Here is a 24,480-nt window from a genome sequence, read left to right on the forward strand (position 1 = left end):
AGAGTGAGCTGGCACAAATCCGTGCAGTGAATATATTTACTTGGACCTGACAGCGGTGAGAAGCAAGGCCTTCTTGATTACTCGCAAACGTGCAGGATTCTTTTCGGTCATCTTTTCCACCAAAAGCTGCTCGCGAGTCATATCTTGAGCTATCTGACTGGCCTGCTCGTACTCTTGTGCTGCTGCAGCCAGAATTTTTTGGCGTCTGGATAACGTACCTTTGGACCCTTTCGGCCCCTTTGCAGGTTTTCCGCGTGGCTCCTTGGTCTTGGTTGGAGGTGATGCGCTAGGCCCGTCAAGATCCTCCACACAATCTTCCTGCTTGAGTGTGTTGACGGGATCCACGGAGATCTGTGCACTTATGTTGAGCTCCGTGGAGTGAGTGTTGGCAGCATCGTTAGATAACGAATTTCCTCTGACAATGGTCACAGTCCCATACTCTCCATTCTCGTCGGCGCTGATAAGTATCTCCCCGTCTCCTATGGGAGTGTCGGTGGATCCGCTCCTGACGATAGTCCCGACGGGAACATCGCTGCTTTCCCCCTGCCTAAGAACCTTGCCATGCATTATGACAGTCCCATCTTCGTAAACCATCGTACCGAAATTTGGATTAGGAAGATGTTGCTCTGGAGGTGCCATGACGATAGTACCACACTCATCGTAGTCTGTCTCCCCCTGGGCATCGTCGCCATCTACAACTACATCCACAAGGGAGCACTTATAGCGTTCTGCTATCAGCGTGGGAAGAGTTGACTTACTGACTATCCTGTCGTTTTCAATCTTGCAGTGCATAGTAATGAATTCATGCTGCAAAAGCTCTTCTACCGTCGCCCTATCTTCCTCTGCATGCTGCAAGCAACGATCAACGAAGTCAGCAAAGACGTCGCTATGTGGCTGCTTAGTAAAGGGGTTAGTACGGCCCTTAAGCTTCATAGGCGGCTGTCGTGGAATAACGATCATCGCCCGCATGCTCGTCAATTCGGAGTGCGGCGGCTTGCCCTCTGTGAGCTCTATTGCTGTAATACCCAAAGCCCACACGTCTGCCTTAAATCCATAAGGCTCTCCCTTTATCTGCTGGGGGCTGAGCCAATAGGGGGTTCCAATCGTCGAATTGCGCTGGGCAAAGCTATTCTGCATCTCAGCAGAAACGCCAAAGTCAGCTATGCGGACACTAGCATCCTCCGAAATGAGCAGGTTGTTGGCCTTTATGTCCCTGTGGATAACATGTTGCTTGTGAAGGTAGCGAAGCCCGAGGAGTGTACTTGCAAGTGTGTAGCTGCACTGCTCCTCGGTCAATGTCTTGTGGCAGCCGCGCATGAGATCAGAGATGGCCCCTGCACTGCAAAACTCTAGTATTATCCAAAGCTCGTCGTCAACCTTGTCTACAAAAGACCCCAAGTACTTGACGATATTTGGATGATTGAGCTTCTTCATCAACTGGATTTCGAGGATTAGGGCACTAGTGTCCGACTCAAGGGGTATCCGCTTCACAGCCACTATTTCAGATGTCAAGACGGAAAATGCCTGCCAAACAGCGCCATAGGAGCCGCTTCCTATCGGAGAGAGAAGCTCAAAGCACTCGCGGGGGTTGCCCTCCTCGATGAGATCTGCAAGATTCATTTTTAAAAGCAAAGGGATTTAGTTAATTACAGATCTCTATAGATCTTCAAATTCGGAGCCATCTTCGCCCAAATCGATGTCTAACTCATAGAAGTTGTCAGCCCCATCGATATCCACATTGACAGAAAACCTTGTCTGTGCACGCGACGATCCCGATGAGCGATCTTTCAGTAACTTTTCTTCACTGATGGATGTGCTATTCAGATCAGGAATGTAGGACATGCTGCCTAGGAGGTCCAAGTCAGGGATGGTATCCAGCTCTTCGTCTAGGTTTGGCTGCATGTGCTTGGGGGCATTAGAATCAGTAGTGGCCACAGCTTGTTGTGGAATAGCAGGTGGTCTGGTGGCAACACCGCAGCTCTCTTCAGGAGATGGCTCAGACTCCGACGCAACTGGATTGACAGGGCCTGCTCCTCCAGGGAATCGGTTCTGTGGAAGAAACGTGAAGCTTGCTTTGCTGACCTGTGTAGGCTTTAGCGGTGATGTGGATTCAGTCTTAGACGAAAGCGATGCGACATTAAAGTCATCTGATGAGGAGGCTCTATCGCTCTGAGTTTGTACAATTGGCAATGTGGGCATGCTTGATGTAGCTCCATACACTTTTCGCTGGCCAGCACCAAAGCCTAGCCCGTGAGGAGGACCCTGGTTCTGGTTTAGAATAAGTGTTCTCTTGGGTGACGGAACACTCAGTGACGAGGCTAGAGAGGCACTGGCGCCCACTCCGTGCAGCTTCATATTGAAGACAACAGCCTCCTTTGTGGAGCTTTCTGGGAGCTCATTTGCGCAAGATGACGAGCCTGCAGTCTCCAGACTTACGTAGGGAACATCAACTCCCGATATGTAGTCCTCATTGTGAGCAGACCGGTCTTCACTGCATCCATCTTGAGATGTATCTAAGTCGATGTCATCGTGTATGTCACCCTGCGTCACAATCTGATCTTGATTCTGAGTGCTTGGAACAGAACCCTCTATGTCCTCCAAACAATGTGAGGGGAATAGCTCAGGATCCTCAACCATATATTCATCTTCAGGCGGCACAAATTCCGGCTGATACCCTATGATAGACGAATCGTTTGGTAAGAAGAGCTTGTAATCTCTAGGAGACTCCGTAGAATGAGTAAGGAGACTGTTTTGGCCACTGTTTAGACTGTGCCGAGACGAGAATGACATTGCACTGAGACCTTTTTGTATGGTGCTAAGAAGAGCGGTTGCAGTAAGAGGTGCCTTCGCCGAGCACACATCAGATGTCCTGGACCTTCTGTCAAAAGTCTCACTTAGTGAACTAGCTCTTTTATCAGCACTAAAGTCGAGCTCGTAGTCTTCTGGATCGAGGTGATTGTCCTGACTGGGGGGTCGTCGCAGCACTTGCTCCTGCTCAGACAGAGTACTCACCCCGTCAACGATTAGAGAGGCGTCATGGCTGCGTCGCAAGGCCTCCTCCAAGCTACGTTTGAACATACTGGCTTGATTTGAGACACTCTCTATGAGGCTATTCATTGCACCTAGGGACTGATTTGGCCCGCTGGTAGCAGACTCCTGTTGAATCTCCAACTCCAGATCAGCGAAATCACTCACTATGTCTCCTGAGCTACGAGACTCGTTATTCTGTGGTAGAGCTGCTTGATGCGCTGTGTCATGTGGGTGTGTTTTCGGCCCTGCGTTCGTGCCTTGCGGCTCCAGCAACGAGCTGGATATTTCTGATGGATTTGCAACTTTATCCATTGACGGCTCATTCAAAATATCACTCGTCCCAGACTTTCCGGACTTGGCTGCACTGGACTTTTGGCCGAAGCTTCTAGGGGAAAGTGAGCTAGGAAATGCAGGAGATACGCCGGTAATGTTAAGATTGGACCCTAGCCGTGGTTGCAGAAACGCGCAACCCTGGGCATCTAAGCTAGAGGAAGAATCTTGCAATGTAGTATGCAATCCTGTAGGATTGGAGTTCTGGACAGCCTTGAACGCGTTTTTGTACTCCTCCTCTTCGTACTCAATCACCTCCACTGAAACTGTGCTAGCCTTGCTGGCAGAAGACAGCGCTCCAGAGGAGCTAGTAGAACAGTCCATGAACTTAATGCGGCGCCCCTTTTGGTTTCTAGATGCTGAAGCACTGTCATCCCTAGTTGGCTCCCTATCATATGATAGTTGGAGCGCATGAGGCGAGTCCGCTTCTCTGAGTTGCTCATGTGGATAGGATATCTTAGTATCATACTCAAGATTGGGCGCTAAGGGGTTGCTTTCCAGAGAAGAGCCTGAAGAAATTGGCGCCGGGCCGTGTTCATCCGTGGGGTAAGACAGCTTTAGATTGTCATGCGCGTGGTTACTACTATTAGCACATTGGTCAGAAGAAAGTTTGAAGGAAATTCCTGCAGTCAGGGTCTCCTCAGTCTGCTCTATTAGCCTAGAAATAGAATCTGAAGAAGGCCAAGTTTTCTCATGAAGAGACTCGTGTAAGATGTTTTGCGTTGTAGTGTTACTACTAGCTTCATTTGCGGTTCCCTGAGAGCAACCAATCTTGGTTCCAGAATGTTCAGAAGTAACCTCTGCGGATTTAATGGGCATAAGGTCCTTGGGAATATTAGAAGGAAAGTTGGTCGTCACAGTTGCTCGAGGAAATTGGAAAGAAGGATCCTTATCGGTAGAGACAGATATGGACTTGTCTATAGGAGAGGGCATGGCGAACTCTGCAGCCCTTATATTGTTATGAGAAGCACCTACTGGATTGTCTGAGATGAAGGTAGGTGTCTCTTTTGTCGCCTTCTTAACAGGTCGCGGAGGCAATCTAATGATATTAAAGGACTGAACAATCGGAGGCGAAAAGTCCGGTGACTCTGCCCGCAGTGCTTCACGATTAGATATCCTCGGGATTACCGTTGCTTCACTATATCTATCGTCAACTGGTAAGGGTGGGGGATCAGGCGGTATAGTCGTAAACACTTTTGCCCTAAAGCGCGTTCTCCGATGGCCTGCCTCGTCATCCGTATAGTCATCAGTGGTGAGAAACTTAGAAATGGTAGGATTAATTTCTTGATCATAGGTAAGGTCTTCAGCTGAGACCGGTTGGGAAGTCGCCATAGATTCGAAATTGTCTACTTTAACTACAGGCTTAGACAGAGAGTTATTAGTGCTACTGTCAATACGCGGGGCTTGAGATGGTGTAGCTACTTCAATATGCTGGCGGACCACGGGTCCTGAACTCTGATCCATAGCACCTGGTTCGGGACCAGAGTAGACGCCAGGGTTGGGCGGCATTGAGTAATATGGCCAGTAAGGAGGAGCTGGACACGACGGGGCCGCAGCGATGTTGGGTGCACTGGGCATGGTGCCATGAGGCTGTAGTGGCATATGGGATGGAATAAAAGGGTGGACAGGAGCTGCCATTTGTTGGCGTCTCGTCAAGTCTTCAAGGTCTGCTATCCGTCTGAGCAACAGCTGGATAGCTTGCGCTTGCGCCTGCTCCCTCTGATCAGACTGTGCTCTTTCACTTTGGAGGACTGTCGCAAAGTGTGCGTATTGGGAGAGCTCTTTTTCCTTTTGTGATAAGTGCTCTAAGTTCAGTATGGATTGAGTGAATGTTTGCGACAGGTGTGCGTTTCTAGCCGCGATTTCTAATAGCTTCTCTTTGTCTTTACGCCGCTTCGAGGAGGATCGGATCTTCTTTGTGCGTTTAGGTTTTAAGAGCTCGGCAAAGATCTCTGCAGAATTGGTAGGGACATTGTGTACTTTTTCGTCTGAAATGCCACTGGAGGACGTTCTCTTCTTTCCTTCAGTGCCATTCGAAACAGGTGCATTGGTTGTAGTCGGAGCTGGGGACGTGGTAGTGTTCAGGTGGGAAGGAGGTAATGTGGAATATACGCTGCTGCTATTACTAGGAGCAGACGGCGGGAGTGCGCTGGGAATAGATACAACTGGGCACGGTATATCGACCGAAGAGTCCCTAGGAACTGACTTACTGAGATGCAGGATTGTCTCCATCACATGAGGGGCCTCTGGCTCTGAGGACGGCACGGATGGGGGTGACGGAGCAAAGTTCATGGGCTCTGGAGGGCGGGACCTGTTTTCTGGCTCCAACAGGCCTGCTGCCGCCATTGCACGCTTGTTATCTGCTATTGCTTCTGCCATATACCGCTGCAAAATATCGTCATTTTTCTGCTTGACTAGTTCAAAATACGATGTGTTGTGGACATCAGAACGCGAAGGCTTTGATTCGTGGGCTCTTGTGTATGCAGGTGGGAAATTTACCAGGGAGCTGGCGGGAGGAAGCTCTATGTCTACGGGGCGCCGCGTCAGATTGTGGGCGCTGTAGTATATTCCGGCCGTCCCCGCTGGTCTAAGAAGTATGCGAGGCTGCATGGAAAGGAGAGCTTCCTGGCGGGTTGAGTGAAAAGCACGAGGGTTTAAAAGTTAGTCTAAAAATTGATTCACGCAACCGAGTTAATTAATTAAAGAGCACAACTGCTTGGAGCTTGGGGCCCAATGGACGAGAATGAAGATCAGATAGCTATTGAAAAAGCAACCTTTGGAACGCTGCACATCACTAAGCAGGCCAAGGCCATAAGGAGAAAGGATCTGTCCGTGCTGAGCACAAGTGAAAAGACAGGGGTCTTCGCCGCTGATGGAGAGTCTACCAACATTAGTCAAAAAGACCTCAAGCGCCTCCTTCCAGAACAGGCAGCCAGGAACATCTTCGAGCTCCGCCAGCCCTCGGGCCCTTATATTGGCAGGTACGACCGGATTGGAGCGCACATGTTGCTAGCCGGTTACCGCGGCCATCTGGCCATCATTCGAATGGCCGACAAGCACCTTTTATCAGAGGTACATTTAGACAACGATATCATAATGGACGCCAAGTTTCTACATAACTGTACCATGTACGCTGTTGCGCGAAGTCGAGAAATCACTCTCTTTGATGACAGAGGGATAGAGGTCCACAACATCAATCGGCCTCGCCCTACATTCGTAGATTTTCTTCCTCATCACTGGCTACTCACCAGTGTTTGCCAGGGCGGCCAGCTGCACTATCTCGACATATCTACTGGCAGCCTAGTGGCCCAGCTCCAAACACCCTTTACCAGTCCGTCTTCTCTAACGCACAATCCGCGGGATGCGCTCGTTTCCGTCAGTTCCACAACAACTGGGATCGTCAACCTCTACTCTCCCAATCTCGTTGATAAGCCAGTAATGTCCATCAACTGCAGCAACGTTGGAATCTCCCGGCATTGCTTTTCCATGACCAGCCCACATATGTTGGTTGCGAACACGGACGGTTTGCTTAAGATATTTGATATGCGCAATTATGGCAGCGAACTCGCAGCTTTCTCTTTGCTCAATCGCACCCTGACAGATCTTTCTATTTCTCAATCCGGGGTAGTATGCGCAGCGTCAGCTCGCAGCGCCGACTTCTATAAGCTTTCAGATTTACTAGCATTTAGTTACGATTCGATCAGTCGACTGAGACAGCAGAATGACAACCTCCTCAGTGTGCTTGAGCGCAAGGCAACGGGGGACTCACACTGCAGCTTGGCCAAGCTCGATCTGCTGTATATGTCACACAAATATGACGGCAGTGCATTCTCGTCTCACGACCACTCTCACGCCATCCAGCGCAAGGTTGTCCGGGGTGGCCGAACAGGCTCTGCCGGTGGTGCCAATGGCAGGCGCAGCGGTAATAGCAACTCCATTGTCAGCTGTGAGTTTAGACCATACTATGATGATTGTGTTCTCGGCCTGACATCTGGGATCCAGTCGATTATTATCCCTGGCTCTGGGAGTGTGGACTATGACTTCCAGACTGTCAACTTGTTCGAAGGCAGCAAGCAGCGAAACAACGCAACAGTCCACAAGCTGATTGACAAGATACCATATACGCTTATAGGCAACAGAGACATTCTGACCAGCGTTCATCGTCCTACCGACGAGGAGTGGATAAAAATAAAGTATGGTCTCATCAATGAAGCCCTCAGCAACAAGATCATCAGGCATAAGAAGAAGCGCTCTCTTAGAGCCAAGCTCAACGAGAGAGACTCGATGAAGAGAGTTGCCGAGGAAGTTGAAAAGCGCCTTAACGACATGAAGTGTGCACGTGCTGGTCAGTTGAGCGTGAAGAAGTCATACGCTGGCATGCCTGTTCTGGAGCGATTCCGGATAGACGACCGTAAGAAATAATTCACTGCTGTTAGTTCCATTCAGTCCTGAAGTTCCTTATGGATCCTCTCTGCGGTGGCCTCAGAAATAAATCCCATAAGAACGTCTAGTCCATCCTTGCGCATCAGACATACTCCCAGGCGCTCGCTAATGGCAGGTCCAAAGCACTCAATCACCCCATCTGTATACTGTATACATGTTATACCGTTATATAGAGCTGATGCTGACCTGATAGTCACGTGTGGAATTCGTTTGACAGACCGCACTGCAGTGTGTAGAGGATTATAATATGCATTCTGACTTAAGGCCGTGCCTGGCGCGATAGTGGAGACAGCCGAACATGACTCGAGTAACCGTTGAATCTCTGAAGCAAGTGCATGGTGTGCCATGAATTGTACGACTAAGAGTGTTCCGTTTGTCATATGCATAAGTACATTCTTGTCTGCAGAGTGTGATGAAAACGAAATGCTATGAATGGAGAGGACGGCAATCCCATCTGCGAGTGATCCAATTGTAACCGGGCAAACGGAGATTTCACAGTTTAGGTCGTCATACACCCAAGAATAGAGCGAGCCGTCATCGCCTAGGCCAATAACTGTAATATTCTTGGCCACTCTGTGCGCTACGCGCCATAGGATTTTGCTTGGGGGCGGAGAGAAGTTGTCTGAGGGCTTATATGGGACCTCGTAGAATCCCTCTAGGAATGGAACGGTGAGAATAGATATGTCGTTACTTGCATACGGTCTTTTTGGTTGAGTCGTGTCCTTCCCCATGTGGCTAATGCGCCGGGAGAACAAGACGATTCTTGGGGGTATATCGTTTTCACTTGGCACTAAAATAAAGTCGACTGGCATACGCTGCTGCGCGCCCGATCTCCCAGTGTAGATGTGTGTAACTGTAAGAGACAAATCACACGAGATAAGAAGAAATTGGTACATAAGGACTCTATTCAATGGATAGTAAACCTCCTCTTCTAAAGGATACGACTCCTCAAGCTCTTCCTCGAGAAGCTTTACGGCTATGAGTGCTACAAAGCCCCCAGGAAATGGCACGCACTGCTCCATCAGAAACCCCATCCTAGTCTCGCGAGTCCCCCGAGTGATGAGCTTCTCCTTCATCATATTTAAATTCCTCAGGATGGATTTGTTGCGTACCTGTGCAGTCTGCGCAGGCAGATCTTCCATGTCGCTACTCTTGGCCTGACCAGTCAAGGCAATGGTCATGAGAGACTCAGCCAAGGTAACTCCGCCCTGATCAAACCCGTGATTGGTCAGGAGAGACGGCATCTGGACTCCTCTGGTGATAGACTCGGTAGCATGGTATGTGGAGGTTCCTCGAGAAACAAACTGTTGCAGCGTTCTGACAAATTGTTCCTTGCAGATTCCTTCAATGCACTTCTTGCGATAGTCCATGGGGGGCTGTGAGAAGGCTATCGTTCCTTGTGAGATGGTGATATTTGATGGGGCCGTATATGCATTGCCCTTGAGCTCGAGAGCCTGGTACGCCTCCTTTAAAGTCTGCTGTGGACTATCTTGCTCAGAAGATGGATCAAAATCAGACTGATAGCTCAGGAAGTCGTCTTCATACTCATTTTCGCCACTCATTAATTAAAATCTTCCCATGTTCTGGATTCTCCTCATCGCTGCTACGCTCTCAGACCTCATCCAATATTCATACGCTGACCTAGACCGTCTTCCAGACAATGCAATTGCTGTCATCCACGACTCTTTCTTTACCAAGCGCGAAGCCCAGCTTGATATTGAAAGAATTGCAGAGGCATTTGGAACTGTTTATGTGATGGATAAGCAAAGCAAGCACAATCTCGAAAGCTTTCTTGAGAGAAAAGACGGCAAGCCCCTGTACGAACCCATCCTGTTATATAGGAATGACGCCGCAGGCGGGATCGAACCCATGGACGATCAGTTCTCCTATGCTAATGCATTAGATTTTGTCATTCTTAAATCAACGACCCCAGATCCGGATCTTTTGTTACCTTTCATTTCAACAACGGACATAGAGGAGAAGGCCAGAGAAATCGACAGGCTCCAAGGCAACATAACCAGAAGGCACATTAAGCTCGTTAAGGAGGGGAAGATGTCTGAAGAGCACATTGCATTGTTTACACCGCCGCAACTTTTCTTCTTTGAAGGCAGCGACTGCGAACCGTGCGCTGTTCTCAAGTATCAGTACATGCAGTATGTCACCAGAAACTCTAAGAACGTGGTGGGGTACCTGGTGAACTGCGACACCCATGCGGACTTCTGCAGGGCCCGCAACATCACGGGGATTCCCGCTCTGCGGATGTATGCAAAGAAGCAATGGTTTGCGTACAAGCCTAGTATGGATACAGGATACTCGATTGATCGCTTCGTTAAAGACAATGCAGTTAAAGAAGAGGACATAGCCTATGCTCGGGAGGTCTTCAATGTCTCAGCCACCGTCAAAGCAGACACTAAGGACGAGACTAATGAAACCAGAAGCACATCCGGAGAGGAAGTGAAAGAGGAGGAGCCACAAAGTACGAAAGTACAGAGGAAGAAGCGTCCCATACCAGTGTACCGCAATATTACAGACGTGGGCGGAGATGACCTACGTCGCAGTCTACAAAAGGCCAAGACTGCAAGGGAAACACTCAAGGACGATCTTAAAAGAGAGCTGTAAAGGTTCGCGGGGTGACCTAGTAGATAGTAAGCTAGGCGGACCTCCCGCTCGCACTAATTAGCGATAGTTAACTAGACTTATTAAACACATTGTTATAGCAAGCTAAGAGCCCAATATACCATAATCTGAAAAAGGCAGGTGGCTGGGTTTGCACTCGGACCTCACGTGGGGATCTATCTGCTATCAGTGCGCGGGGTGTTAGGCATTGTATGTTATCAATTCCCTTGATGTCTTCCTCATCCTCCAGGCCAGACGGGAGGTCGCTTTTGTGTACACTCACCTGATTGTTTGTCTGCGTCTCGATTGACGAAAATGACGAAGCAGGGTTTGCATCCACAAGTTCATAGCAAAGCTCCAGACATGGCTCGATGCGGAGCTCAAGCGGAGAAATGAAGAGGCTATCTTCCGAGGAGGGCAGTATCGGGAAGCCAACGTTGTTATATCCGTAGGAGTAGTACAGGTCGCTCTCCACCGCTGTAAATCGCGTCACACACTGTCTATTCTTTTTCTTGAGTCTCAGTTCTCTGCATTCATTAAGCATAACACTCTGCGTCTCGTTGGGTGTGTCAGCATTTTCTGACGGCATTTAATTTTAGGCCCATGCAAAGTGGCAATTATACATATCTTGCTTTATTGCACAAGACAGAGCATGAAACGGCGGTTCTTGCGCAGCAACAGCTAGATAACGAGCATGTCAGGCTCATAAGATTGATCCCTTTCAGTGAAGAGATACTTTTGACTATGAAGCTGCTTGCGGAGCTGAAACAGCAAGACAGCATTCGTACCTATCAGACTATCTCTACGCTTGAGGGTAATGGGCTCATACGCACAACAGAGGAGTTTTTGAAGGAAGTTCCTCTATGTGAGCGAATACTCCCTTATATCTTACGTGAAGAGTCTATGCATGCAGAAGATGTTAAGCAATTGGCTCGGGGAATTGCTGATGCCTTAACTAGATGCTGGGAGCAACTGTCTAAGCTGATTGTCGACAAGTCCAAATTGTCTTGTGTCCTGTTATCGTCACTGACTCTACACAACGTAACTATCGCACCCTCAACTAGTGATGGGGTCCCTACCGTTCGCTGTGTCCTAAAAGCGCCGGGCCTTTATTGCACACAAGTAGAAGATACCACAGCAGCACCAGCACTCATTTCTACCAGGTTTGGCAGGCTATTGTATTGTTTACTAACTACATCGGTATGCGATTCTCTGCCAACAGAAGCGATGGTAGAGTCCTTAAAGTTGTGTATGAAGGGAACAGATCCTCTGTGGCAGAACCTTGCCAATCTTGCCATCGAATGTCTCACCAGATCAGACATGCAGGTCTCAGAAATATGGCATCGCCTGCATGCGAGCCATGATGTCGTTGATCATCCTATAAGCACACTAGCCTCTAATTCACCTTCCTTCATGCTCTCTCCTCCCCTATCTCCACAGAGATCACCTTCACCGTTACCCCTTTCTCTTTCTGAACTACTCTTGGACAGGCAACAACACTATACGCCACTTATGATCGCTATCATTTCCAATCAGCTACATACAGCACGAATAGTGTATAAAGACTTTCTGCACAAGCGAGATGCCCATAGAAACACAGCACTAATTCTGGCTGTGCTGTGCAATAACATACCTTTGGTTGAATTGCTAGCAGAGCATGAGCACGGCTGCACCAATTCAAATGGTGATACCGCACTACTAGTAGCCATCACAAATGGGTTCTATGAATGCTGTCTCCCTCTTTTCCAATACGAGCTCTCAATACCGAATGACATCTCAGGGATTCTGCCACGACAAATGGCTTTTGAGGCCTGCCAATATTCTATTCTCGATGCTATTATCGCCTTTCAAGGGGTTCCTCGGGATTCAGAGGGATGCACTGCATTGATGCGAGCTGCTATGGATGGATATCCGGTTGATGACTTAGTCGACAAGGAATTTGGGTGCACACATGACGCATCCAATGGGTACACAGCGCTGATGTTTGCTATCATCAATGGGAACAATGATGCATGCAGAAAGCTAGCAAGATACGAGGCGCTGATTAAAGATAGCACCGGTAAGTCTCCATTAGAGCTCGCAATCCTATCGCATCAAGCAGCGTGTGCTCTTACACTTCTCCAGAGTAGTCAGAATCCGCTGTTTGATACCGGTGTTAACGCTGATTTGGTAGCTGCAATAACTGCTGAGCAGTGGGGCGTCGCCGAGAAGCTTTTAAGACAGCTGATTGGCAAACGATTGGTGTCAAGAGGTTCAAAGCGTCGTCAATCTCAACAGAAGAATACTGTTTGTAACATAATCGAGATAGATGGTGAAGGCAATACAGAGCTCATGAGATACTTTGCTACAGAGCTTATTACTAACATCGAAAGTAGGAGGAGTTACTGGCAAGCACTAATCCCCACTCAAGCAGGACATGTGAATAAGGCAGGAGAGACTGCTCTTCACATTGCAATTCGGAGGGGACTCGTGTCGGCTATTTCGCTGCTTGTTCCCTACGAGATGCACATTAGAGACAAATACGGATGTCTTCCACTTAGACAGGCTGTCAGCCTCCGTAACGAAAGTGCCGTCACAGCCATTTTGGATACCTTGCACCTTTTTCGAGACACAAATCAACGACTGCACATCATCAAACTTCTAGAGCACAGGGACTGGGAAGCGCTAACATGCTTCTTTGAAGACTTTCCAGATACCAGCGCTCTCCTCTAACCAATCAATAACACCCATTTACATACGACTCTGGACACGCTCGTCAGAGAGGAGGTCAGAGATCTGGGGCCTCTTATGGAGATCCGCTGAAAGCATGCGACTCACCAGATCCACAACATCCGGACTGTATCCCAATAGCTGCAGTGGCATTTCAGTGGTTGTTATCTCTTTCAAAGCAAACTTCGGCGTTACAGCCTCGACATACTTCATACCTGTGCACATCTCATACAGAGTGCAGCCTATGCCCCAGACGTCGACACGTCCATCCCACGGCTTGTTCTCAATCGTTTCAGGCGCCATATAGGTAACATTTCTGTTCTTGGGTGTGCTATCAGGGGTCTCTGGAGGATTCAAGCCAGTCTCCTGCATCTCTACGCAATGACTGAACCCGGTGAGGACATAGTTGCCATCTTTATCAATTAGAACATTACTTGGTTGAATGTTTTTGTGAGCAATCGGCTTAAGAGTAGAGTTGTCCTTGGCATGAGATGAGTGCAGATATGCCACTGCCAAGATAAGACAGATTGCGCATCGCCAGACAGATTCTTCAGGAATAAACTGGCTGGCTTCCTTACACCTCTGGATATAGGTCAGAAGGTCACGGTCGCTATAGTAGCGCGTAATTTGAATCATGATGTGCTCTCCGTCGTCCATGGGGGACTTCATTGCATGGATAATATTGTGGTGTTTCAGCTCCAGTCCAATACGGCGAGCCAGTCTGAGGGATTGCCTCATCTCAGTGGAAATGTCAGCGAGCGATATACACTTTGCGACCACCTCTTCTCCGTCAGCCTTGTTGCGTACGAGATAAACATACGCATATGGCCCCGCATTGACTTGGCGGACCATTTCGTAGTTATGCGGTAAGATGTGCGCGGTCATACTCCCGATGATCTTTTTCAGCGCTCATTATAATTTCACTATAACATGGCATATTTAATTAAATGTTGCATCAAAGCTCTAAAAATGAAGCACAATTCTCCTTCTTGGGCGTTGAGCATCTTCGTAACCTGGGACAAGAACCGCGAGGCATGTCTGCAGGCGTTCAGCGATGAAGCTCTCAGCCGCATCGGCTCAAGTGATGTGTCTCAAGGGTACCTGCTCTACCTCGAGAAGGTGAAGGACGTCTTCATTGAGCCATTCAGACTCAATGACAAGGTTACTAGCGTGCAACTGAAGGCTCTGCAGGAGTTTCCTCAGAGCGCATCTTCAAGCGGGCCGATCACAGTCCTGCAGGAGCCACGATTTGATATTTATGTCTCGAACTATCTTCAAAGCCTTGAATACACCCTGGATCGCACATGCTTTAGCATTGATTCTTCTAAGATATGGCTCAAATACTACAAGGTCATTACAGCTCTAGCTGGCTGTCCTTGGAGGCACCAGAGCTCCTGCATTGCTCTCCGAAAAGATCTGCTTCAGTGCATTTGTAAGCGGATCGTCTTGGATAATCCGACACTCTTCACTGACCTGTTCCAGGATAGGGTCTCGGCCGAACTGGGACAGCCTCTGAGTGGCGTGGAGCTATACAACGCGTACAATAAGGTCTTGAGCATGGCCGTCAACTGTGAGCAGGTCCACGCTTCCTCGTTATATTCTTTAACCGATATGTTTCGGGTCTTGTTGCATAGAGAGGACAAGGCACCGAGAAGTAGCAGAGTTCAAGGGAACCACCCTCTCGGTGTCTACCAAGCATTTATCGCTTTATTCGACGAGACTACCAGCTTCTGCGCCACCAATGATATCTCAGACAGAATCACAGGCAGGTTTCTATACACACTGTACGAATCTGCTCTTTATTACCTAGGCAGGTTTCTTCCAGCCATCTACCTCGACATAGCTATCCGTATTTCTGGGCAGATTGTTTCCCCATCAATTATTCAGGAGCTATTCCAGCGTAGTGCGGCAGAGATTATCTTCGAGCGTCCAGTCCAAATCAAGAAGCCATTTGAAGACGCTGCAGACCTTGCGTGCAACATCCTGCAGCGCGGAGTCGCCATGCACCCAAAGGTAACCCTTTTGTATGTGAGTCTAATGGAGCTGTTGCGGCATCGCTCTTTAGAACACTATGGTTCGGCTGTCATTGCTCAGCTTTACGACGAGTTGCTTCAGAAAGATGTGGACGCGTGTTGTGATATCACACAAGAAGCATTTGTGGCAACCAAATATATTCTTCGTTACACCCTTGAAACATCAGGTATTACTGCTATGATATCTCAGGTACAATTTATTTTGGAGCGCCAGATTGTTTTTAATACTGAGCTGTGGGACGCAGTGCTCTACATCATTTGCTCCTACCTTGGGGATGCACAGGCTTTTTTGGCATTAACGTCGCATTATGATATACTAGGAATGCCGCTCATAGATTGCATCCTGAAAGATGTATATCGCTCAGTTTCACTTCTACAATTCCTTTGGCATACTGCGCACGCGTTTCTCAAGAAGGAGCTCCAGCTGGATTGCTATTTTAGAAGCCTGTGCAATGAGCACAATGTGTTCTCCTTCTGCTATCATGCCTTGAGTAGTAGCGATCTCTGTGATGCCAAAGGTTCGGTTGACGCCCTGCTCACTTCTCTAGTGACGCGCTTATCTGAGGGAGGACACGACAGCCCAGAGCGCAAGTCTTCCGTAGAGCTTGCCTATTCCTATAGTGTGATCACCTTGTTCCTTCTGTTACGTATTCATCTGGAGAAGCACATCTTCAGCAGTGTTATGGATGACCTATCAAACTACAATGAGCAGGCCCAGCTATTAGAGGGCGTATTTGCGCCACTCGCGTACTGGAGCGGAGGTCAGCGGACAAAGTATACCGACCTTTCATCCTTCTGTCATCCGTCACCTCTTCTCCACTGCACATCAATACTGTCTCAGGACTTTGCCTTTTCATCTTGGGATGTCCATAATGCAATAGACCGTCTTCTTCTCTTCTTACGTGCTTCTCAGGATGGATTCAGCATTGTTGGTCTTCCGGCAACAGAGCCCCCGACGCCGGGCTCTCTCTTTTCTGATTCGTCCATGGCAACCCGGCTGAGTGGCTGCTCTCGACTTTGCATTCTTACCCGCGAGAGTGCAACGTCGTTCGTCGACGCTCGTTGCCTTGACCCTGCAAGCACTTATTTTTGCTTTGCGGCACTTTCACTTAGTGGCGCTACGGCGTCAGATACTGCGTTCAGGATGGCGGCCGGGCCTCAGGAGGGTGTTGTTGGCGCATTGGACTTTACACCCATTATTGCGCTGACAGCGGAGTCGCTCTCGGAGAGACCTGCAAATTTCATACTAAGCGGAGTCAACCCGGTGTTGGCAGACGCCGCATTGTTCCAGCAGCGATATCTGCCACTGTCTTCGCCATTTACTACGCCCGAGGTGTTTGGAATGAGCATCCGATCCATCAACGACATTGCGGTGCGTCCCGAGGCCCCACCGCCTGGAGTGCCTGCCAGACTTCTGTGTGGGGGCATCGCGAACCTTCAAGCGTACGATCGCCTTGTTAACAAAGACACTGCTGAGCTCCAGCAGGAGGATCACGACGCAAGCCCCAAACAGAACACGCGGACTGTCCTGATTCATGGGCAAATTTCGCTCCCGGAGACCGTGGAGAAGAGGGTCGCCGCCGTCAGTAAGGCCGCTCTCCCGTTCACCACGCCTCTCGGGGTTGCGGCCTTCATCGAGAAGGTCTACGGGGAGAGCCCGACACACCGGGTGCGGATCGACACGTGGAAGGTTCCTCTCCCAGACATCCGGTCTGTGTTCGACAAGGTCAAGCGGTACGACCCCGCGGGGGCGGTCCGAGAGGCGCCCCCGCACCTTCTCCAGCCGGTGGCGCAGCTGCCGACGAGCGAGCAGGCGGAGGCGGCCCTCGCCCTAGGCCCCACGGAGTAAACAAACAGAAAGAAGAAATATCACGTGCATGCTGCTGCCTGGCCCTGACGTGTGGCGTTGTAGCGCAGTGGTCCAGCGCATCGGGCTCATAACTCGAGGGTCGGAGGTTCGATCCCTCCCGACGCCATGTTTACTCCCCGGGCCGACGGAGGTCTGCGAGCGCAGCCGCGGTGGCCCGCCGGTGCTCCTCGAGGCCTTTTTCAAGCGCGGCGCAGCGGGCGGCAAGGCTCTCAAGCCCCTCCTGGATGCCGGCGACGCTCCCCCGGAGCCGGGCCCCGCGCTCGTCTGCGGCTGCGAGCCCGCCCCGCAACACCTCGAGCTCTCCTCTGAGCTCTGCAACGGCGGCCTCCAGAGGAGAAGGTTCGTCTGCACGTAGGGGATGGAGGGTGTACGAGCCCTCTGCGATCATCTTTGTGACTGAGGGAGGCCGTACCGGAAGCACGCGGTCTGAAAGCCTGGGGTGTGGCTCAGATTGAGTGGGAGACGATAGCTCCACAGTGGGGGCGGGAATCTGCACAGAGATTTCCGAGAGAGGCTCTATGGGCGCAAGCGGAAGCGTGGCGGATCGGGAAACTGATGAGCTTGCCGTGGAGAAGATCTCGAAGTCATTCTCGATGACCTTGTAACCAGTTGTCTTGACCACGTCTAGCAAACCAGAGCTGTGTCTATATACCTTTCGCCCAGTAGAGGGGGACGAGGGTATAGGAGCCTGCTCATGTCTAGGCAGAGGGGTTTTCTCCTTCTTCACAGGGCTACCTCGTGTGCATTCAGAGGGTCGAATGTCCTGCAGCGTAAGTGGTCCTTGAGATGTCCACGGAGACTGCTCCAACAGCGAAGGCAAGTTGGCTGGCAATTCGACACTGGCATCGTTTGAGAGAAGGACCCTATCTTCCCAGACAATAAGGCACGCATGCGTCTTAGGAACCTCGTTGAAGGGCGAAGGGAAGACTTGCGTATGTGCTGTTTGAGAGTTATACACAAATAGGAGGTTTTTAAGATTGTGATGGTAGAGAAGGAGGACATACTTGCTCCTATAGACAAAGCCGAAGAAGAAGTCGTCGCACTTAGGCTGGTCCATCACTATGTTGCGCAACGAGAATGCTTTCCTATCCGACAAGAGCTTCTTGACAGTGATGTACTTTCCACGGTGGTCAAACCTAAATCCAAACAACAGCAGAGAGTTGCTGACCGTACAGCTGAATAGTGGGTATACGTTGACGACACAACCCTGAGTGATTATTGCACGCTTTGAGGTATCATAGACGTAGGGCCGGCATTCCGTAATGACAGGCTTCTTTCCTTCAGAGCCCACGAGGAATAAGTAGAGCCGCGATCGATAAAAGGTCATCGTGCCTGCCTCTGCCGCAGGTCCAGTCGCCAGATGCTCCACATCTGTATCCACGCGCATATGAAATAAATTCCCGGTCGCGGGGTGGTAAATATAAGCTGTAGATGACGAGGAAGTGACAAGAAGGGTTGACGAATGCACACCTAGGAGCGCAGAGGGTATGCGCTTATACGTCGCTTCCCATTGTCCAGTCCGATTATAGCGAGAAAGAATCGAGCAGCGATTATTCAATGAGTATAGGGTATTCTCTACGCAGAACATGGAGCTGATAAGGGCCCTGGAGCGGCGGACGGCTAGGTGTGGCTCTTAAAAAATCGGTAATCTATGTCTTTCACAGATGCATTCTCCATGAATATAGAACCATATAGTAGCTTTGGACACTCTTCCATAGCATCTCCATTCTCATTTGCAGCCGATGAGTACACAGTTGGCTTTCTTATGGCCAGGTTTCTTGTGCTATTTTGCATTCCCCTACAAGAATACAAGTATATCCCATTGCCGGCAACCGTTGTAGAGCTTCGGGCTGTCTATCCTAACCATACTGGGGAGTATTTGTGCCTGGTTGAAGTCAATGAACAACACCAGGTTCAGCTCTCCATCTACCACTTACTGCGCACTGAGCGAGTGAGCACAATACTTCTCTCCGGCGTGGCCAGTGAAATGGTTAGCCAGGACGATGAATCTATAGAGCTGCAGCTTCCAACCAGTGTTCACTTTTCAGTTACATCCCGCGTTATCGCCGTGCAAATGCCCTTTCCAACATCTTCTCTCCTCATCATTAACTGGCAACGAGGAACAACAGAGTCGATTACTCTACCAGACAACACAGAGTTTCTTTCTCTGTGCCCCTTCTCAGGGACTGCCATGATAAGCGTCCTCTCTAATCAGACGATTCGTCTTTGGCGTTCCATAGACGGAGCATTTAAGGATTTTACTCCGACAAAAATGCGGGCTTCCATTCCTACGCAACCGGTTCTTCTTCCCAATGGCACAGAAGCAACTGTGTCCGTCAGGGGCTGCTTCTGGATGGGTAGTAGCCTCAGTGCAGCCATTACAAATCTTGGGGATGTGCTGATCTTTGCTGGGCCGTCCTTTATAGGGGCTATCCCAGTGGCCAGAGCAAGAGCAGAGGTCTCTCTCTTCAAAGAATTCAAGAGCAACGAATATTATACTATCTATGGACAGGTGACCGCTCACTGTGTTCACAATAACCTCCTCATTATAGGCACAGACCTTGGAGAGCTTGTCTGCATAGAGTTTTGTCTTAACTTAGAGGCAAATATGCGTCCGACATCGGGCACCCAGTCACATGCTCAAGAACAAGTTCCCTCAAAGAACCCTTATTCCATGGAGGCTACCGTACCCGTGGACGATGAAGCAGATATAGACATCAGTTTGCCGTTCGTCAGTCAGTTTAAACAACCGAGTGCAGAGGCTGAAGAGGAAACGGGTCCGTTAGATATCATGGAGCTGGCTACGCTATTTTCGAAAACGTCATGCATAAGCCTTGGCGGATCGCAGGTTGCTGTTTATCCACACAAGGTACTCGGACTGTCCATCATTTCAAATACTGAAATATCAAACATAAGCTGTGCCACCCCCGAGTATGCACTTATAGAGACAGCAAGTAGTACTATGCATATCTGGCCCCTGAACTTCAATAATGTGCTGGTAATAGACAAAACTACACTCTCGCTAGTGCAGAAGAGTATCTCAAGCGCGTTTGGAGGTTGCTTTTCCAAGAAAAGGAAGGACGGACTAAGTTGTACAGAGGCCGTCTTTCGTCCAAGAATGGCATTTACCGATGAAGTAGAGAAGGAGAGGCGGTCACTTGTTGATTCCATCAATGAATATATGAGCCAGCAAAGTGAGGTGGCTGTTGAGAAGTTTTACGAACTTATCAGCAGCGAGCTGGACCTTGAAATTCACAGCCTTACATTGGCTAGCGATGACGCCGTGATAGATACTGCTGGGATACAGTATCTGATTACTCTCCAGGGTATATTAGAGATCGTACGTGAGGATGCGCCTTTTTCCATTAAACGCGACACTCTATTATCACTAGTACCAAGCTCCACCACTACTCAGCCAGAGGCCCAACCAGTAAAGCAGCCATCTGATGCTGGTACTCAGAGTAGTGATGTCTCGCAACGGAAAAGTGGTTCCTTAGAGGAGGTATCAGAGATCCAAACTGCCATTGGTACACTGTTGCAGGGTATCACTAAGAAGTTAACTGATACTGGTGCTGGAGCAGTTGCTGATTCCACGCAGCTACCCACTGCAGACGTGCCTAGTTCTTCCAAGGACTCGGAAGAATGCGTCGACAATGTCCCCCTTCGGGCGATAATGAACGATGCTGATGTCGACTCCAACTCGTATCTGAACCGCTTTACCTCCATACAGCTCTGGAGTCAGCTCCTTCAAGGGTTTCCAGTTCCCAGCCTTCCTCCACCAAGTGTGTTTCAGCAACTTTGTGGTCCACGGGCCACCCTCGCTGAAAAGAGTCTTTTGCGGCCAGGAGCTCGTGTAGGGCCTCCACTGCCTATGAATTTTGGGAAGCTTACCTGTATGGACGCCAGCAGTGTCTGTGACATATATATTGTAGGAAGTTCAGAAGGATATATATATGCTGGTCGCACGTCCACAGGCAAGCTCTTCGCCTATCGGAAGTTCCGCAGTGCTATTCAGGGGCTCAAGCTCTATCCAAACGGATTATTCGGGGTAGCACAGTATAACGACGGCCTGGGAATATTCGTCATCAACGATCACGATATCCTTGAGTCAATCTTCTTCACAGAGTCCGGCATACGTCAATTTGCACTATCCCATGGTGGGGGATACCTGGCTGCCAGCATAGAGTCAGATAAGCGACAAGCCGTACGGATCAGAAGTTTGGAGGGGTTTGATATTATTGCAGAGCTCTCTGTCTCCCAGTCCCCATTGGTACACCTGGAGTTTGTCCCTGGTGACACCATGCTTATAATAGTCGAGAGAGATGGACTAGTTTCTGGGTATAGTCTGTTTACAAAGCAACGGTTGTTTGATTGCAAGCTGCGTGGAGTATGCCTGACTTCTGCTGCAATCGCTATTGGGCGGCAGATTCCAGGTGACGCTATAGGACAGGCTTCCATGTATGGTATTTTAAACAAGGAGGAAGATGCTGCGCTCCACGATGAATCTCTTGTACCACCGGCTCCGGGAAAACTTGCTACCACAAGCTTGCAGCAGATGAGGACAGCGCTTACAGACGAGACCCAGCTGCCCTATGATATGCTGATTAAGCACGGGTCAGTGATTGACTCTGTGTGTTATGAACCTATTGTGGTTCTCTGCTATGATATTAGCGGCAGAGTTTACGAGGTGATCTCCAACAGGATCCTTCATGAGCTGCAATCCCCAGAACCCTTCACTGTCAACCTACTAGCGCTGGTTCCTCCTCCTGTCTCCAACGAAATCCTGATGTCTAACTGCTACATTGAAAAATTGGTTAAGATTAATCAAACCTCTGAAATAGAAGCTGCTATGCCTGTTGTGACAACCGCTACAGGCGCCATTTTTGGTATTGATCAGGAGGAGCTGATCGTCAAAGGTGAGGATGCAGAAGTAATTAGTGCACCAATTGACACAAAAATGGACTATTATGCGCACCATTCTACCACTCATGAGATAGCAGAGACGAACCTTGAGAATGCCCTTATTGATGCAGCCGGAGATATAGAGGCCATCACAGCCGAGCACTTGGAAGCCCGCCTCAACCAGAGTAAGAAGGACTATTATATGGGGACAATAACGTCGACTAGTAACGACTCTGTTCTGCCGGAAACTCAGGGATTGGTGGACAGCATTATCAAGATGTCATCCAGGCTTTACTCACAACGTCCTGTCTCTCTTTCCGAGCCAGAGTGCCAATTTGTTTTGGGGTTTACCGCTAACGGATGGATTACGGCCTTTGATTGGCCGTTCCGAATTCCGAAGGCAATCTACCGACGGAGATTGCATGGCTCGGATATCACTGCTGCAAAGCTTATTAGAGGCAGCACCTTGTTTACTCTGAGCGCAGACGAACTCATCATTTCACACATTCGCTTCCTCATTCCTGCTAGCTCCATATTTTCCGGAGCAGATAAGTCGCAGCATTTTCGGATGCTGAAGTCAGCGTTTCAAGCCGATGACGGCCTAGAGTCTTTGTTGCTAAAGCTTCCAATCACACAGTATCTGCCTGTAATGCCCTTTGACCATTGTTCAAGGACTGTGGCATACGGATCCAACTTAGATAGCAAGTTCTTTAACATGCTTGTTAATGCAGCTGACATTTGGGTTTCAACAGACTATCGCGCTTCTCTCATCAAAGAAGCCACCAGAGACAAGGCAGGAAAGATCACAGCAAAGTTATCCCACATGAAGGCGACTATAGCGTCCGCGATTCAGCAACTAGACCAACAAAATTCTGGAGGTGATCAGGAAAATAGCAAAATGGAGGTAGAGTTTGATACAGACCACGAGCATGCCTTGGTGGAGACTCAGGAGAGATATCAGACGCGGATAGAACAGATTCGCAAGGATATTGCCGACCTGGAGCAAATGCTGAAAAATGAGGCCGAGCGATATGAGTCGTCCCGCTCCTCGCTTCAGAAGCGCTTTGAGAGCATCATTAATTACGAAGAAACCATGCGAATGGCGACAGTTGCAAATCTAAACGCACAGATAGATCAGCAGGACCAAGCACTCAGTAAAATAGAAGCGGCATATAACGAAGAACTCCGTCAAATAGACGACGAGCGGAGGGAGGCGTTGAAGGCTGTGGAGCAGATAGGGGAAACAGCGGTTGAGCGGGAGAAGAACGCCTCGGCGACTCTCCGGGGCTGGGAGAGTATGCAGAGGCGTCGTATAGCGACTATTATAGGCCAAGGACATCAGCTCAGTGCAGAGTATGACATGGAGGTCAAGAAAGCCCAGAAGTATAATGAGGAGCTAGCTAAAGTGATGGCAGACATCGAGGCAACAAGAAAAGTCCTGCAGAAGAAGGATGAACAGGTCGCCTTCGAGGAACGGAAGATCTACGACTTAAACAAGGATATTAAGCGCCTGGGAAAAACGCAGTTTGTGCTGACGAACCAGATCTCAGAGCTCAAAGCAGAGATCCACCCCAGAGATGAGCTGATTAGTGACATGCGGGAGCGCGTAGACGGGCTCTCCGGGAAACTGGAGGACCTTAGCCATCAGTGGGACACCATCACAAATACTCTTGATGCAGAACAGGCAGCGGTAAAGGAGCTGACGACACAAATAGGCGAGGAAACCCGACGCTTGCGGTCTCGAGAGCGTGCTCTTGAAAATCTCAAGAAAGACATCATAGTTCTTGTGACAGAGAACAACCCCGGCGAGTGGATGGCTCGGCTGAAGGCCCTCTGGAAAAAATACCAAGCTTTCCACGACGATATCTCCAAGTCGGTGAGGGCCGCATCCAAAGCTTATGATAGCGACTCCACGGTGGCCAATGAACTCATAGAACACAAGGGTTATCTCAATAGTCGCATTGACGACCTGTACGCCGAGCTGAAAAAGGGCTCTCGCAACTTTACAACTGCTCAGGCCTTCTGCCTTGACGAGAATAGCGCTCTGTTAACAGAGTCGCACAGGTTGCGAGATGAGAACATTTCTCTGAAAACACAGCTCCAGCGGGTTGTTGCAATGCTCGAGGAGATCCGCCTCAATGAGCTGAGCGTCCAGACCCAGCGTCGCATGCGAGAGCGCGCGGCCTCGCAGAACCGGTCGCCCTCCCTATCGGAGAAAGGCAAGTCGAGCAGTCACCCTACCGGAGAGAGGCTTTCAGTGGAGCAGTGATTTATGGGCAGAGGCCCACGTAGCCTGTGGGGTCGATCTGATTAAAAGAGGATACGTAAAATAACGTTAAGTATATTAAAATTAAACCTATCAATTGAGTGTTGATTTGCAGATTGGCGCAGAATAATAGAACTTTGTATTCTAAGTATATACGTAAAAATCTTGGGATAGAAGCAAAATAACTTGCTGTTCTCTGATGTTAGAGAAGCTTGTGCAAAACGGCTTCAACATATTAGTTGCCTCGTTTTTGTAGTGTAAATAAACTACAGCTCATTCTT

General features: G+C 49.3%; 11 protein-coding genes and 1 non-coding gene across 12 annotated transcripts; 6 read left to right on the forward strand and 6 right to left on the reverse strand.

The window, feature by feature from the left end:
- Positions 1–36: 36 nt before the first annotated feature.
- Positions 37–1,620, reverse strand: GL50803_0015514 (Kinase, STE STE20; the record flags this gene model as incomplete). The annotated part of the gene is made up of 1 exon (XM_001709979.1): positions 37–1,620. One exon carries the CDS (start codon positions 1,618–1,620, stop codon positions 37–39), a length of 1,584 nt encoding a protein of 527 aa, XP_001710031.1.
- A 36-nt stretch (positions 1,621–1,656) lies between these two features.
- Positions 1,657–5,970, reverse strand: GL50803_0011877 (uncharacterized protein; the record flags this gene model as incomplete). The annotated part of the gene is made up of 1 exon (XM_001709980.1): positions 1,657–5,970. One exon carries the CDS (start codon positions 5,968–5,970, stop codon positions 1,657–1,659), a length of 4,314 nt encoding a protein of 1,437 aa, XP_001710032.1.
- Positions 5,971–6,093: 123 nt separating this feature from the next.
- On the forward strand, positions 6,094–7,782 carry GL50803_0015513 (WD-repeat protein BING4; the record flags this gene model as incomplete). The annotated part of the gene is made up of 1 exon (XM_001709981.1): positions 6,094–7,782. One exon carries the CDS (start codon positions 6,094–6,096, stop codon positions 7,780–7,782), a length of 1,689 nt encoding a protein of 562 aa, XP_001710033.1.
- Positions 7,783–7,802: 20 nt separating this feature from the next.
- On the reverse strand, positions 7,803–9,365 carry GL50803_0024980 (uncharacterized protein; the record flags this gene model as incomplete). The annotated part of the gene is made up of 1 exon (XM_038045989.1): positions 7,803–9,365. The coding sequence occupies one exon, from the start codon at positions 9,363–9,365 to the stop codon at positions 7,803–7,805; it is 1,563 nt and encodes a 520-aa protein (XP_037901847.1).
- Positions 9,366–9,381: 16 nt separating this feature from the next.
- Positions 9,382–10,422, forward strand: GL50803_0024979 (Thioredoxin; the record flags this gene model as incomplete). The annotated part of the gene is made up of 1 exon (XM_001709982.1): positions 9,382–10,422. One exon carries the CDS (start codon positions 9,382–9,384, stop codon positions 10,420–10,422), a length of 1,041 nt encoding a protein of 346 aa, XP_001710034.1.
- Positions 10,423–10,489: 67 nt separating this feature from the next.
- GL50803_008604 (uncharacterized protein) lies at positions 10,490–11,008 on the reverse strand (the record flags this gene model as incomplete). Its single annotated transcript, XM_038046366.1, has 1 exon — positions 10,490–11,008. The coding sequence occupies one exon, from the start codon at positions 11,006–11,008 to the stop codon at positions 10,490–10,492; it is 519 nt and encodes a 172-aa protein (XP_037901848.1).
- Positions 11,009–11,022: 14 nt separating this feature from the next.
- On the forward strand, positions 11,023–13,131 carry GL50803_0014741 (Ankyrin repeat protein 1; the record flags this gene model as incomplete). The annotated part of the gene is made up of 1 exon (XM_001709983.1): positions 11,023–13,131. The coding sequence occupies one exon, from the start codon at positions 11,023–11,025 to the stop codon at positions 13,129–13,131; it is 2,109 nt and encodes a 702-aa protein (XP_001710035.1).
- Positions 13,132–13,149: 18 nt separating this feature from the next.
- On the reverse strand, positions 13,150–14,013 carry GL50803_0014742 (Kinase, NEK; the record flags this gene model as incomplete). Its single annotated transcript, XM_001709984.1, has 1 exon — positions 13,150–14,013. The coding sequence occupies one exon, from the start codon at positions 14,011–14,013 to the stop codon at positions 13,150–13,152; it is 864 nt and encodes a 287-aa protein (XP_001710036.1).
- Positions 14,014–14,097: 84 nt separating this feature from the next.
- Positions 14,098–17,010, forward strand: GL50803_008608 (uncharacterized protein; the record flags this gene model as incomplete). The annotated part of the gene is made up of 1 exon (XM_001709986.2): positions 14,098–17,010. The coding sequence occupies one exon, from the start codon at positions 14,098–14,100 to the stop codon at positions 17,008–17,010; it is 2,913 nt and encodes a 970-aa protein (XP_001710038.2).
- A 53-nt stretch (positions 17,011–17,063) lies between these two features.
- GL50803_00t0001 lies at positions 17,064–17,137 on the forward strand. The gene has a single exon. It is a non-coding gene; the product is annotated as a tRNA-Met (tRNA).
- Positions 17,138–17,140: 3 nt separating this feature from the next.
- On the reverse strand, positions 17,141–18,619 carry GL50803_008609 (uncharacterized protein; the record flags this gene model as incomplete). The annotated part of the gene is made up of 1 exon (XM_001709989.1): positions 17,141–18,619. The coding sequence occupies one exon, from the start codon at positions 18,617–18,619 to the stop codon at positions 17,141–17,143; it is 1,479 nt and encodes a 492-aa protein (XP_001710041.1).
- Positions 18,620–18,682: 63 nt separating this feature from the next.
- Positions 18,683–24,202, forward strand: GL50803_008610 (Coiled-coil protein; the record flags this gene model as incomplete). The annotated part of the gene is made up of 1 exon (XM_001709990.1): positions 18,683–24,202. One exon carries the CDS (start codon positions 18,683–18,685, stop codon positions 24,200–24,202), a length of 5,520 nt encoding a protein of 1,839 aa, XP_001710042.1.
- Positions 24,203–24,480: the final 278 nt, after the last annotated feature.

This window comes from Giardia intestinalis, chromosome 3, assembly GCF_000002435.2.
Source record: "Giardia intestinalis strain WB C6 chromosome 3, whole genome shotgun sequence".
NCBI classification, from domain to species: Eukaryota; Fornicata; order Diplomonadida; family Hexamitidae; genus Giardia; species Giardia duodenalis.